At 36.1% G+C, this 14227-nt stretch overlaps 1 protein-coding gene across 2 annotated transcripts in view; it reads left to right on the plus strand.

Annotated features, from left to right (window-relative positions):
* PDCD6IP (programmed cell death 6 interacting protein) overlaps positions 1 to 14227 on the plus strand; it is a 66399-nt gene that overhangs the window by 22288 nt on the left and 29884 nt on the right. The window contains exons 5-9 of one of the 2 annotated variants that reach the window (XM_058554730.1): positions 13 to 166; positions 1303 to 1403; positions 3694 to 3825; positions 11469 to 11691; positions 12996 to 13119. In XM_058554730.1, coding sequence (XP_058410713.1) covers positions 13 to 166; positions 1303 to 1403; positions 3694 to 3825; positions 11469 to 11691; positions 12996 to 13119 — 734 coding nt within the window. The remainder of the gene's footprint in view (positions 1 to 12; positions 167 to 1302; positions 1404 to 3693; positions 3826 to 11468; positions 11692 to 12995; positions 13120 to 14227) is intronic. The other variant, XM_058554737.1, reaches the window with a different exon arrangement.

Here is a 14227-nt window from a genome sequence, read left to right on the forward strand (position 1 = left end):
TCCCTCCTCTAGTTTGCTAGTGGTGCCTTTTTACATATTAAAGAGACAGTTTTATCTGCCTTAAATCGAGAGCCTACTGTGGACATATCTCCGGATACTGTTGGGACCCTCAGTCTTATTATGCTGGCACAGGCCCAAGAAGTATTTTTTTTAAAAGCCACAAGAGGTAATCCCAATTTGTTTTCCATTTTGTTGCATGTGAAAAGAAGTGATAGGCTTTTAAAATAAGAAAGTGATTAGAATCTAATATGTTCAGTGTAGAGCTTTCTTCTTTGAACTTGACATATGGATTATTGAAAATTTTCAGCTTTCCTTTTTTGAACTTAGGGTGATACAAATGCACATTTAAGAATGAGGGTGTGTTTGAAGTCTTTTATGAAATGGATAGTTAGCTATTGTCTTAAAACAGTGAACTCCAGAAGAGTGTTTATGTAGGTTTGTAATATGTCAAAAATTCATTCATTCAGCAAATATTTATTTGTGTGTCAGTCACTGTTCAATGCTCTAGATAAATGGAGTTAGCAGACAAACCAGATTCCTATTTTCAAGAAGCTTACATTTTAGTGTGGGGGAGATGATAAGAAAGAAATTAAGTAGCCAAGGTAATTTTAGAGAGAGATAATTGCTATAAAGAAAACAAGATAGATTCTGTGATAATGGCTGGTTGTCCGGCTATGGGGTAAGGATGTAGGGGGAGTCATGCTAATTTTAGATTCGTTAGTCAAGAAGATTCTTTAAGAAGGTCTCCTTTAAACCAGACCTAATTGACAAGGAGCCATCTAGGCAGAGTCCCTGGCCCTGTGAATGAGGAAATAAGAACAGTTCTTTTAAGGCTTGTAAGTTAGTATGAGAGATTGGAATATGGGCTGAATGTGTAAGTGCAGAGAAATTGAAAATAAGGGAGCAGTCATCATGTGGAAGCTATACGAACAGGAATAATTTTTTCTTTTAAAATAACAGCTTATATTGAGGTAGACTTCGTATACAATAAAATTCACCCTTTTAAAGTATGCATTAGAACATTTTGGTTACCCCGAAAAGAAATCCCATACCCACTGGCTGTCAACTCTGCATTCTTCTTTTCCCTCAGCTCCTGGCAATCATTAATCTATTTTCTGACTCTTTGGATTTGCCTATGGAATAATTAAGTTTTATGCAGAAGAATTGATTTCATCAGTACAGATTTTTTTTTAGACAAATGTACAAACTTGTGATCTCAATGTCTATACTGAGTTATCATGATATATCAGGTTATTTCATATTTATTTTAATTATAATGGTCAATTTAATATTTTATTCCAGATAAAATGAAAGATGCCATCATAGCTAAATTGGCTAATCAGGCTGCAGATTATTTTGGTGATGCTTTTAAACAGTGTCAATACAAAGATACTCTCCCCAAGGTCAGTTAATTGTTCTTGTAAACACTGGCTTATTTTGCATGTGGAAATATTTGGACATTTTTGTGTACAAGAAGCAAGTTGACAACTATGTTTTATTAAGACATTTGAAGTTTCAGGAGAGGCATTTGAAGAATATATTTGTAGGAAGTTTTTTATTTAAGATGCATGAAAAATTCTTTTATATTTAGGGAGTGGCTTTGCCTCTACTCTTTACTAAACTTGTTTTTTCAAGCTAAAACTCTTTCTGGAAATTTTTGAAAATCTGTCTCCAATAATTTTATCAAATCAAGGCATTGTGTAGTTCTGAATCACTGGTGATTTGGTACAAGCATGAATACTTGGCATGTTGATTACTCACACTTTTAATTATTGTCCTGTTTTCTTAAAGATGAGTCTTAAAGCGCAGAAACAGACAGAAAGACAAAAGGAAAAGAAAACTTAAATTCATCCAATGCTTTGATTAGAATTAAGTTTTGCCAACAGGGATAGAAAATTGGGCGGCTATTGGACAGCCAAGGAAAACAACCATCTTAAACCACATGTCACAGGAAGTATTAATTGTTTTAATGTAAACTTTTCTGAAGTGGCATTTGAAAAGACTAGTCAGTGATGATCATTTGTAAATGACAAAGCAGATGATTAGATAAACAAGTAAATTTGGAATGGTTAAAACAGGAAACTTACAGATTGAGTGAGTGAAATGTAGTATGTTTCAACAACTCTCAGAAATGTTCAAGGAATTAGTTTCATTTGTATGATAGCATATGATATTTGCTACATGATCTTTTGTAGGGGAATTTATTGATTTATAAGTCATTCAGGAGTCTTTGTAAATTATGAAATTGCAGACAATTTTGTGGTAAAGTAAAAAAAAGCATGTGAGTACATCAGCAGTACAATATTAGTTTAGTCAGAAAATGAACAATAAGGAATTAATGTAAAGATTCCTGGAGATTTAAAATATGCCAAGAGATCAGTAGAGATTTGCCCAGGCCTCTTGGGTACAATAGAGTTACTCTTACAAAGACACTTGGGATCTCCTCTCACCTTTTTTTCATCTGAAAGACCTCACGTTCAGCTGCACAGTGTACTGTTACATCCTGTTGGGCCATTAGTTCAGTCCTGTCATGGAGAGAAGAATGTCACCTACAAAGACTTGGAAACTACTTCTGCAGCATTCCTGGTATTCCTTGAAAATCTCCTGTTTTAATACCAAGTTGCTCCAGCCTTACCTTGAGAACTGGCATGGGTGCAGTTTGAGATTTAGATGTCTTTTATTTTTGCCTTTTTACTAATAAAGCTCATAAGGTATTTTCATATTCTAGTTATAAAACTGGAATATCTGCAAGTAGTGATCCAGGAAGCTAGGAAATTATTCACTGGGAGACAGGAAAGCACACAAGGTAGTAATTCAGTTTTTGATTCTCTAATTTTTTTGTCTAGACAGTGATTGTCTAGTGTATTTCTTGGATTTTGTATGGCATGTGCATCCTAAAAACAGTGAGGTTGCAGGCTAGGATTTGACATTTTGGAACAGCGTCTACCAGTATAACTGCTTGTCTGGTTCATGTTTTTTGGATCTTTTAAAATTAATTTTGACTGGAATTTTTTCCAAAACAAATTAGGGCAAAATAACACTTTATCATATTAGTCATTAACTTAGTGCATTTGTCTGTTTGCTATGTGTTTTTGAGTATATGATACTGAAATGTTAGTGTTTGTATGATACTAAATAATTTTTATATGGCTAAAAATCATCTTTATTAAAAAGTCTCTTAGGATATGAATTTAAGTGGGAACTTACTTTACTGTCTTTTGTCTTTTAAACGTGATGAAACAGTCAGCTATAGAGCAATTTCATTAGTATATGTGAGTAATGGTGGTTTAGTTAACTCTAAGGGCTGGGTAAGGGCTCATACGAAAGCTTCTAAAGCCCTGTGCTTGGTCTTCCTCTGTCAGTGTCCATTCTACTTCTCTTCTAATGCATGCTTTCCTTTCTTCTTTGTAAACAAAATGTTGACTTCATGGCTCGATTAAAGAGAATTGTAAAAACTTAAATTGGCTTCACTTAAGAGTTTAAAAAAAGCGTTAATTTTAATTCGAAGAAAAAGATTGAATTAATTGAATCCAATCCATGCAAAAGCATGTGGTCTTCTCTGTTTACACCTAATGACTAACCTATCTCTAAACCATTAATGGGGTGATTCTAATTTCTGTCTCCTTTTCCTTTTTCTTCCTGCATCCCATGTTGTCTGTGGTGGTTTGTGTGGTTGGACTCTCCCCTGGTCAGTATTTTTATTTCCAGGAGGTGTTCCCTGTCTTGGCTGCAAAGCACTGTATCATGCAGGCCAATGCTGAGTACCACCAGTCTATCCTGGCAAAACAGCAGAAGAAATTTGGGGAAGAGATTGCAAGGTTACAGGTGAGTCTCTTGGAAATAAATATTTAAGTAACTGGATCTCCTTTGTTTTCTTAGTGAGAGTCATAAAATGAATTTTGCTTAGTTTGCTCATAAAAACCTTTCCTCTTGTTGCCCCGTATCAACAGTGACAAATGATTGTTTTTATGTTTAGGCTTTACCTACTGAGTGCTTTTTGAAGTTTCATATTTTATCTAAAAACATTCATGCAAAATCTGCATTCAGTTCTCTTTTATTTATCCATGTTTGTTTTGAAATAAAATATTCTAAATTAATTGCCATGTTCCAGAAAGAATGTGCAGTGCTTAACTTAACGAAGACTTAACTTTGGTCTAAATTGGGGCACATAATTTCACAGCTTGAGAAGGACAATGGTAATATATATAAATAGATCTTGTAAGCAGCAGAGTACCTTGTGTGCAGTTGTGTCCATACTGTTGGCATTGAGGTGGTCAAAAACTTGCTGTGGCATCTGGGGCAACTTCGCAGCAGGGAGAAGGGCTGTTGATACGAGTTGTTTGTATTTTGAGTATTGGTAAGCGGAGGATAGAAAGAGGACTGTTAAGAAAATTAAAATATGGACTGGATGTTAGAAAATACTATGCAAATATCATTTAGGAAGTTCAGATTAATTAGTCTTTTCATGAGAAAAGAAACCCAAATCTTATAAAAAATAAGATATATGCTTGTATTATATTCCACACTGACAAAATCAGAGCAAGCCATACTTTTTCATAAAACCCAGACTATCAAACATATCTCATTTGTCCAGGGATTTGGTTTGATTACAGTAACGTAGATTCTTATATAAAAATGCTTCTGAGAGGAGTTTCTGTGGGAAAGACTTTTCACGCTAGCGTATTTAAAGTATTAGCAGTTTAGTTTATTTTCTGGGAATTCTGGGACTATTAGATTGAAGTAAGCCCTTTTGGTCTCGATAAATCAGTCAAAGAAGAGCTTCTTTTGAAATTTTAATCTAATTTTTAAAATCGCCTCTGGAAAAAGGAAGCTATTTCAAACTCACACAATGAGAGAGAAAGACTTTTTTAAGTTATAGACATGAGAGTTTATAGCGTCAGTTTTACAGCTTTAGTCATAGGTCAAAAGTCAACACCGAACATGAACACCAATTCGTATCTCAAAGGGCTGTTGCTTTTTCCAGTAGGCATGAGATTTTTTTTTTTACTTGATTTGAGCTCAGAAATAGGCAAAACGAACAAACAGACAAAAACAGATGACCAACAAATCATATTCTCAGTAGTCTTTCATTCAGTAGAGTACCCGATGAATTTGATAGAGATCATTCAATGGTCACACCATTAAACCAGCTTTCCAGTCATTGCTGTCAGCAGTGGGAAAAAACTTATTGGTCATGAGCAAACCAGAAACAGAAACAAAATCATAGGGTCAGGAAAATCAAAACAATAGGTAAAATAGCAGCAAAGGTAAAATTACTGATTGGGATTCACTTCTGGAGCCAAGAAAAATTGTACCTGGCCTTATACAGCTCATGAGGTGCACTTGGTGGACAGTGTGGTTTATTTGGCTCCAGAAAGGTAGGTCCACTTGATCTTCTTGGTGGAATCTCTGAAGCTGCCAAAGTACAATTTTCAAAAAGTCAAAAATATGTAGATGTAAAAATGTGATTCATATAGAATGTCAGAGATTTGTTTAATTCATTAATGAGGGACTTAGTAAGATGGTAAAACTGATTTTATGAAACTATTGTTTGTTTTCTTGGATATGATAGTAGCTCGTAGGTATTAAGGAGATTGTCCTTATTAGTAGATATTTGCTGAGGTATTTAGGGATGAAGGGTCCTGACATCTGAATTTTAGTTTCATATGGTTTTGCAAAAAAAAAAAAACAAAGGTACATGTATATGTGTATATATGAGAAAGAGAGATAAAGCAAATATGGCAGATGGGTAACAATTGTTGAGCCTAGGTAGAGGGTCTGTTGTTACTCATTGTTCTAGTCTTTCAGTTTTTCTCTGGGTTTGAAAATTTCTAAAATAAAAATTGGGAAAAACAGGTATATGTAAAGCTATACACTTCAACCCATCTCTATACCTTTTCCTTTCTATCCTCTTCCCTTCATCCTTTTTTCTCACTGCCCCAGAGGTAATTTTCATTAGTTTCTTGTTTAATCCTTTCAATGTTTTTTTCCTTTGAAATACAAGCAAACATATAGCACACACAAACAATGCACATTCTTAACTCTTCCCATTCTTACATAAGAGGTAGTATGCTATATACGGTGTTGTATATCTTGCTTTTCTTATATAAAAACATATCCTGAAGATCTCTCCATTTTAATATAGCAATAGAGAGACTTTCCTCATTTTTCTTTAGAGCTGCATTACACTTCATTGTATAAACCATAGTTTATTGCTGTCCCGTATTGCTGGATACTTGTGTGTTTCCAAGATTTGCTATTACAGGCAATACTGCAGTGAATAATTATATATGCATGGCGTTTTGTATTTTAGCAGGTATGTTAGCCTGGGCTTCCGTAAGAAAATACCATAGACGGGGTGGTTTAAACAACAGAAATTTATTTTCTCATAGATCTGGAGGTTGAAAGTCTGAGATCAGGGTGTCAGCATGATCAGATTCTGGTGAGAGCTCTTTTCCTGGCCTGCACACTGCTGCCTGGCTTCTTGCTGTGTCCTTACATGGTGGGAGGAGAGAGAGCAAGCTCTCTGGTGCCTCTTCTAAGGGTGCTAATCCCAAACCTCATCCAAACATAATCTTCCAAAGGCCTTGTCTCCAAGTACCATCACTTTGGGGCTTAGAGCATCAATAAAAATTTTAGGGGGACACAGTTCAGTCCATAGCAGCCCATTTATCTTAAATTCCTAGAAATGGGATTGCTAATAGCAAAGTATAATATATATGTAATTTATTATATATTATACTTGGATCTTTAATCCACTTGGAGTTTATCCTGATATGTGATATGAAGTATGGATCTAATTTTTATTTTTCCAAATGGCTACCCAGTTGTCCCCAACCCATTTATTAGAATGACTCTTTACCCCACTGATTTGAGAGTCTGACTTTATCACATCCTAAATTAGTCTTATATATTTGGGTCTATTTCTGAACTTTTTATTCTGTTTCATTGGCCTCTTTATCTGTTCATGCTCCAGTTCCATACCATTTTAGTCATTGACACTTTAGAATGTTTTAATGCCCAATAGGTATTGTCATCTCTCATTTTCTGAATTTTCATGATTGTTCTTGCTTTATTCTTCTATATGAATTGTATTTTATTTAAATATTTACTATGGAAAACTTCAAACATATATATAAAAATATGAATCATCAAGTATCCATTACTCAGCTTTAGCGATTATCAGTATTTTGCTATTTGTGTTTCATCTATTTCCTCTTCCCCTCTTATTTTTTTGGAATATTTTACAGCTATCTCACATATCATTTCATCCCTAAGTACTTTAGTATGTATCTCTAATAGATAAGGCTAAAAAAAATTAAAACCACGATGTCATCTCATTTAGCAAAATTAATACTAATTAATATGAATTAATAATTAATACTAGTAACCTAACGTTATCCAAACCTGGTTTAGTTTTCCCTGATTTTTTCTAAAGTCTGTTTGCAGTTGGTGTTCAAGTCAGGGATCCATACAGGGTCCTCACATTGCATTTGGTTGATATCTCTTATAAATCTTTAATTTGTAGTGACCTCCCCCTCCCCACATGCTGTGTTGAATTTTCCTCACTTTTTCTTGTTTTGTGTGTTTCTTACAATGATTTCTGTGATGTCTGTTATCCCTTTCTTGTTCCTCGAATAAATATTCCAGTCTTTCTTTTCTTAAGTGATTTCGTATTTTCTTCACTTTCTTTCCTGAGTTCTGTCAGCTCCTGTTTCACATTCTCTTGCTACCTGGCTGTCACCCACTGTTGTCTGGGCCATCTGGTCCTCTATTCATATTTTGTGTTCTTTCGATACTGTCAACTAATAAGAGGCACAAACTGCAAAAGAAGCAAAAAGTTTATTGGGGTCTCAAGAATTGCCATTTGGGAGTCACAGATTCAAGTAGAAACCCAAAATGTGTTCCGAGGAAGACAGAGGAGGCAGGGGTTTATAAAAGCAAAGGACACAGGCCACAGAGGTTTACGTTGAACAGCTGATGATTGTTTCTGGCGTGAGGTGAGCTGGCTTGTCAGTACGTATTTGGTCCTTGGGTTGTATCTAGGCAGATTGTCCGTTCTTGGAATGAGGAATGCTTCAAAATGTGACCTCTGGTGTCAAGTAAAGTTCAGAAGTTCACTTAACATTTGGTGGATGTGGTGAGTGTGCGTAAGCCCCACTTGCTTAATGGCCCTCCAGCTCCACTTTGGAATCCTTGACGTATGTTACTCCACTTTGTTATTGCTGTCCACGTTACTGTGATTGTGTCCTTAAGTTTTTGAGTTATTTTAGTTTTTTTAGTGTGCTGTTTTCATCTGCTTTGTGGCAGTATTTATTTGGTGAATTTTCATTATCTATTGGAAAGTTACACTGCTCATTTTCATCCTTTTCCTAGTGGTTTCTTTGTGTTGAGGCAGATGAGATGCCTTTTCAGTTACTCGTGTTTGATTGAGTTTGATTTTAGTGGAGGAATAGCAAGGGGTTCCTGGGTGAGGGAATGGGCCCAGGGAGCTTTCCAGGCCTCATTGTGTGAGGGCTCCCTCCACAGCTTCACTTCTCTGGCTCTCAGAGCCTAGCCTGGTTTAGGAAGGATTCCACTTCTGTACCTGTGTTTCTCTGAATTCCTCACAGCCTTTGCTTTTCAAAGGGATGCATCTACTTTTAGAGTTTGTATTTTGTTGATGTTTTCTGGATGCTCACTCCCCTTCGTCTTTCTCCTCTCTTTTCAGTCCTTTTCTGCTTCCCCACCATTCCTGCCCTTGTAATTAATCTGCCTCTTGCTCTCAGCAGCTTCCTCTTGGGATGAGGCTCCTCAGCACTCCATTTTCCTGTGACACCCCTTAGTGGCTCGACATCTGACATCTCGGGTTTGGCTTGGCTTTTTCATTAGCTAGCAGTTGGTAGCTCATTCCATTTCATTGTTTTCAGATTTGCTTAAAGCATTTCCACTCAGGATGGAGCCCATAGCAGTCCCCTTTCTCTCCTGGTGTATTCAGCATATCTTAGGGTTCTAGTACCAGTTTTGCTATTTGGGGGAGTATTGGACCGTATTTACAAATCAAATTTGATTTACAAATTTAAAAAGTGATTTAAATTTGTGCATTTTCCATCTCCTAGTTTACACTGAAGATGTAGGTTTTGTTTGTTTTGGTTATCCTTGTTGCCCTCTGTTGGTTTGTATTGATCTTGCATATATCTTTAAAATTTACTCCTGGATGTTTTGTCTTCTGTTGCTAGTAACTGGATTTATTTCTTTTGTTATCTCTTCAAATTGGTGGTGGTTTATGTGTATTTGCTTTATTGATTTTGTATCTAAGTTACCTCTCTCATTATTTAGAATAGTTTAGTTGATTTTCTTAGGTTTTCCTGGTATACAAACACATCACCTGTAAGTAATTCTTTCCTTTTCTTTTCTAAATTTTATACCTCTAATTTCATCCTTTTGTCTAGTTGTTTTGACATGTTCTATGGTCATGGTGATACTGGTTATCTTTGTTTTATTTCGATTCTAGGAATGTATCTTATAATTTTTGTGCTATGCATGGTATCAGCTTTGGGGGTAAGATTTTATCGTGTTAAGGAACTGGATATCTATTTCTGTTTTACTAAGATTTTTAAAAAATATCAAGAATGAATATTGAATTTTTTTTTTTTTTTTTTTTTGGTGAGGAAGACTGGCCCTGAGCTAACATCTGTTGCCAATCCTCCTCTTTTTGCTTGAGGAAGATTGGCCCTGAGCTAACATTTGTGCCAGTCTTCCTCTATTTTGTATGTGGGTTGCTGCCACAACATGGCTTGTTGAGTAGGTGTAGGTCTGCACCTGGGACCCGAACCCTCGAACCCCTGGCCGCCAACGTGGAACACGTGTGCTCAACCACTACACTGCCGGCCTGTGAATATTGAATTTTATCAAATGTTTTTTCAGTATCTATGGAGATAATTTGATTTTTTTAAACTTAAATCTGTTATTTGGAGAATTACATAAGAAGGTTTTTTAATATTAAACCATTCTTGTATTCCTATAATTTTGGTGTTTTTGACTTGCTGTATCTCCTTATGTGGTCACTTTATATAGATGTTCTCTATATGGCTGAGAATATTATGTATTCTCTAATTGTGGAGTCCAGGATTCTTCATGTCTGGTAAATCAAACTCATTAATTGTGTTATTCAAATATTCTTTAGTCTTACACATTTTTTATTTACTTGGTCTAGTCATTGCTAGATGGGAGTGTTAAAATCTTCCACTCTGATTTCTCATTGTAATTGTTTATGTAGATAGAGACTATTAAATGCAAAATTTGTTTTATAGCTTTCTGGCAAATTGGCAAATGTTAAACATTATGTACTGAATTTATTCCTAATAATGCTTTTGGCTTTTTAATCTGATGTTACTATACCTACTACTGCCTAAGTACTGTAATGTAAGCCCTAAATTTATGTGAGGCATATGCTCATCTTATGCATTATAAGGGCAAACCTTTTTTTAAAAAAAAATTCCTATTGACGATGAGGTAACATGCCTCTTTGTTGACTTCCTATGTTGCTGGATAGTTTTTTCCTGATCTATCCTTTCACTGTGGGTGTAGCTCTTTGAGGTTCCTGCCTTCATACGAGGGGGTGAAGGGGTTGTTTCTCAGTTCTCTGTCTTATATAATTTCAAGACACCTGTCTCAGATCTCCGAGAGGGCTTTTAATGCATTTTTTTTTTTTTTGAGGAAGATTAGCCCTGAGCTAACATCTGTCGCCAATCCTCCTCTTTTTGCTGAGGAAGACTGGCCCAGGGCTAACATCCGTGTCCATCTTCCTCCACTTTTTGTGGGATGCCGCCACAGCATGGCTTGACAAGTGGTGTGTTGGTGCGTGCCCGGTATCCGAACCCTGGGCTGCTGCAGTGGAGCACTCGCACTTAACCGCAATGCCACAGGGCTGGCCCCTTTTAATGTATTTTAATTGCTGGTCCTTTGGGTTACAGAAATACTTGACAGGGCTGGCCCCGTGGCTTAGCGGTTAAGTGCGTGCGCTCCACTGCTGGCGGCCCGGGTTCGGATACCGGGCGCGCACAGACGCGCCACTTGTCCGACCATGCTGGGGCCGCATCCCACATACAGCAACTAGAAGGCTGTGCAACTATGACATACAACTATCTACTGGGGCTTTGGGGGGAAAATAAATAAATAAATAAATAAAATCTTAAAAAAAAAAAAAAGAAATACTTGACAGCTAGCCTTCCTCAGTGTCAGTTTATACTTATTGGCCCATGGTTTTCTTTTACTTTCTTGGTAATTTACCCATGTGTTTAAAGAGATGTCTGCTAGGTAATATTCTTCATTTTTGGTATTTTGGTATTTTGTGATGGGAGGATTTCTACGTTATTCTGTAGCCCACATTGCTGGAAATGCAGATCCTTAAAGATTTTTTAAAAAAAGCAATGCTTGGATGCTTTGTTGGAAAAAAGAAAGAAAACTTTTTTTTTTAAACATTTTAGCACGCAGCAGAATTGATTAAAACAGTGGCGTCTCGCTATGATGAATATGTCAATGTGAAGGAATTTTCTGACAAAATCAACCGTGCCCTTACTGCAGCAAAGAAAGACAATGACTTCATTTATCATGATCGAGTTCCAGACCTTAAAGATCTAGACCCTATTGGCAAAGCCACACTTGTGAAATCTACCCCAGTCAATGTGCCCATCAGCCAGAAATTCACTGGTATGTCATTTCAGATGCTCTTTAATCTTACTCATCTTTTCTCCAGTTTAATCTATTTTTTGTAGCTAAAACCACACAATTGCTATTGTATGCTTTGAAGATAATTTGCATTCGTGTTGTTCAAAATGAATATGAGAATAAAAAGTGTGTTGTATCTATAGTGAAATTTTAAGATGGAAAGTAAATAGTAATGAGGCATATGTAAAGTATACAACAAAGTCAGAAAATTTGAAACTGTGTTTGAGTAATGATAAAGACTTTAAACAGGCACTTATTTTATTAATGTTTGTTATATTGTTTAAGATTCTACCATTAAAAATAAGCATACATAAATATGACTTTAAACATATGAACTTCTGGAGTCATGGTTGTATCAAATAAATAAATGTTATAACATCCTTGGATTTTGTAGATACATGCAATGTGTGGTAGCCTCTAGCTGAGATCCCAAGGATAATATTCTAAGTTATTGAGAAAGGGTGATTATTTTACTTATTTCTATTTAGCAAACACAAAGTGTTTACCATGTGCTGGGGCTCTTTTAAGCACTCTACAAATATAAGCTCATTTATTTCTCACAACAACTACATGAGATAGGTACTATTATTATCCCCATTTGACTGATGAAGATACTGATGCACAGAGTGGTTAACTAGTTTGCCTAAGATTGCAGAGCTAGGAACTGGTGGAGGTGGAAATTGAACCATGGCACTGTTGCTCTCTCAGTCAGTTTAATCAACAAATGAACAGTGTTTTCTTATGTATAAATCTTCACCAAAGATCCCTTAAACTCAATGACAAACACATCTTAAAAGTTAAGAAAATTAAATTAAAAGAAAAAGACTTCATTGTCACTGTTCATGAATATAGTGATCTAAAAATTCTCTTCATCATTGTACTTTCAATAGTGATTTAGTTTTGATCTTTAATTTAAATATTTGTAGACTCTTTTTTTTTTTTGGTGAGGAAGATCAGCCCTGTGCTAACATCTGCCAATCCTCCTCTTTTTTTTTGCTGAGGAAGACTGGCCCTGGGCTAACATCAGTGCCCATCTTTCTCCACTTTATATGGGATGCCGCTACAGCATGGCTTGCCAAGCGGTGCGTTGGTGTATGCCCGGGATCCGAACCAGCAAACCCCAGGCCACCGCAGCGGAGCACGCACACTTAACTGCTTATGCCACCGGGCCGGCCCCAATATTTGTAGACTTTTTTTGTGAAGATTGGAAAGGAAATATGGACAGTCACTTTATAGTTGGAGTTTTCATGTTAAAATTTTGTTGAAATTTTCATTCCTAACTTTAGATCTGTTTGAGAAGATGGTTCCTGTGTCAGTGCAGCAGGCTTTGGCTGCCTATAATCAGAGGAAAGCTGATTTAGTTAACAGATCAATTGCTCAAATGAGAGAAGCCACCACTTTGGCAAATGGGTAGGTAGAGCTTAACTTTGATAAATTTCTCTAAAGTTTTAATGTTTTCTGTTTGATTGTTCTTTAACTAAGTAGTTGAAGAACATTTTAGTTTTCTGAGCTTGGAGTTGAATGTCAAAGATATGTGAAATAGCAAATATAGAGGGGCGCGCACACACACACACACACACACACATTTTTTGGGGACATTATATTTACTCAGCCTTAGCAAATAGATTATAGTTGGAAGAAATTTAATTACTGAAACAAAGTGAAAATATTTGACCACTAATTTGTATTTCAAGGGTTATTTGAGGGAAATGAGAACTAGAAATGAACTTTTTAAGTTAAGATACATAGTACATTTGGTATCCTGAACCGATTTTTGTTTCTGATGGGTTGAAGACTAAGAAAATAATTCATTGGTTGTTAAAATATCTTAAGTATAATTTTCACACAATAAAATACCCCATTTTAAATGTATAGTTTGATTCTTTTTAATAAATGTGTGTACCCATGTAACCACCAGCACCACGATCAGGATAGAGAACATTTTTCCATCATTCTAAAAAATTCCCTCATGCCTCTTTCCCTTCAATCCCTCCTCTCTTGGCCCCTAGCCACTATTGATCTACTCCCTGTCACTATAGGTTAGCTTTACTCTTTATACAATTTAATATAAATGTAACCATTATAGCATGTACAATGTATACATTACAGTATATGGTACATTACAGTATTGCTACAGTGTATACAGTATGGGGTACTTAAGTTTGTACAGCATGTGCAGCATATTCTCAATGTATTGGGCTTCTTTGACTTAATGTGATGTTTTTGAGATTCATCTATGTTGTGTGTATAAGTTTGATCCCGTTTTTTTTGTTGATGAAGATTGGCCCTGAGCTAACATCTGTTGCTAATCCTCCTCTTTTTGCTTGAGGGAGATTGTTGCTGAGCTAACATCTGTGCCAGTCTTCCTCTATGTTGTATGTGGGATGCCTTGGCTTGATGAGTGGTGTGTAGGTCTGTGCCCAGGATCCCAATTTGTGAACTCTGGGCCACCGAAGTGGAATGTGTGAACTTAACCATTATGCCACCGGGCTGGCCCCCTGATCCTTTTTCTTTCTTT

The sequence above is a fragment of the Diceros bicornis genome, chromosome 2 (assembly GCF_020826845.1).
Source record: "Diceros bicornis minor isolate mBicDic1 chromosome 2, mDicBic1.mat.cur, whole genome shotgun sequence".
Classification (NCBI taxonomy): Eukaryota; Metazoa; Chordata; class Mammalia; order Perissodactyla; family Rhinocerotidae; genus Diceros; species Diceros bicornis.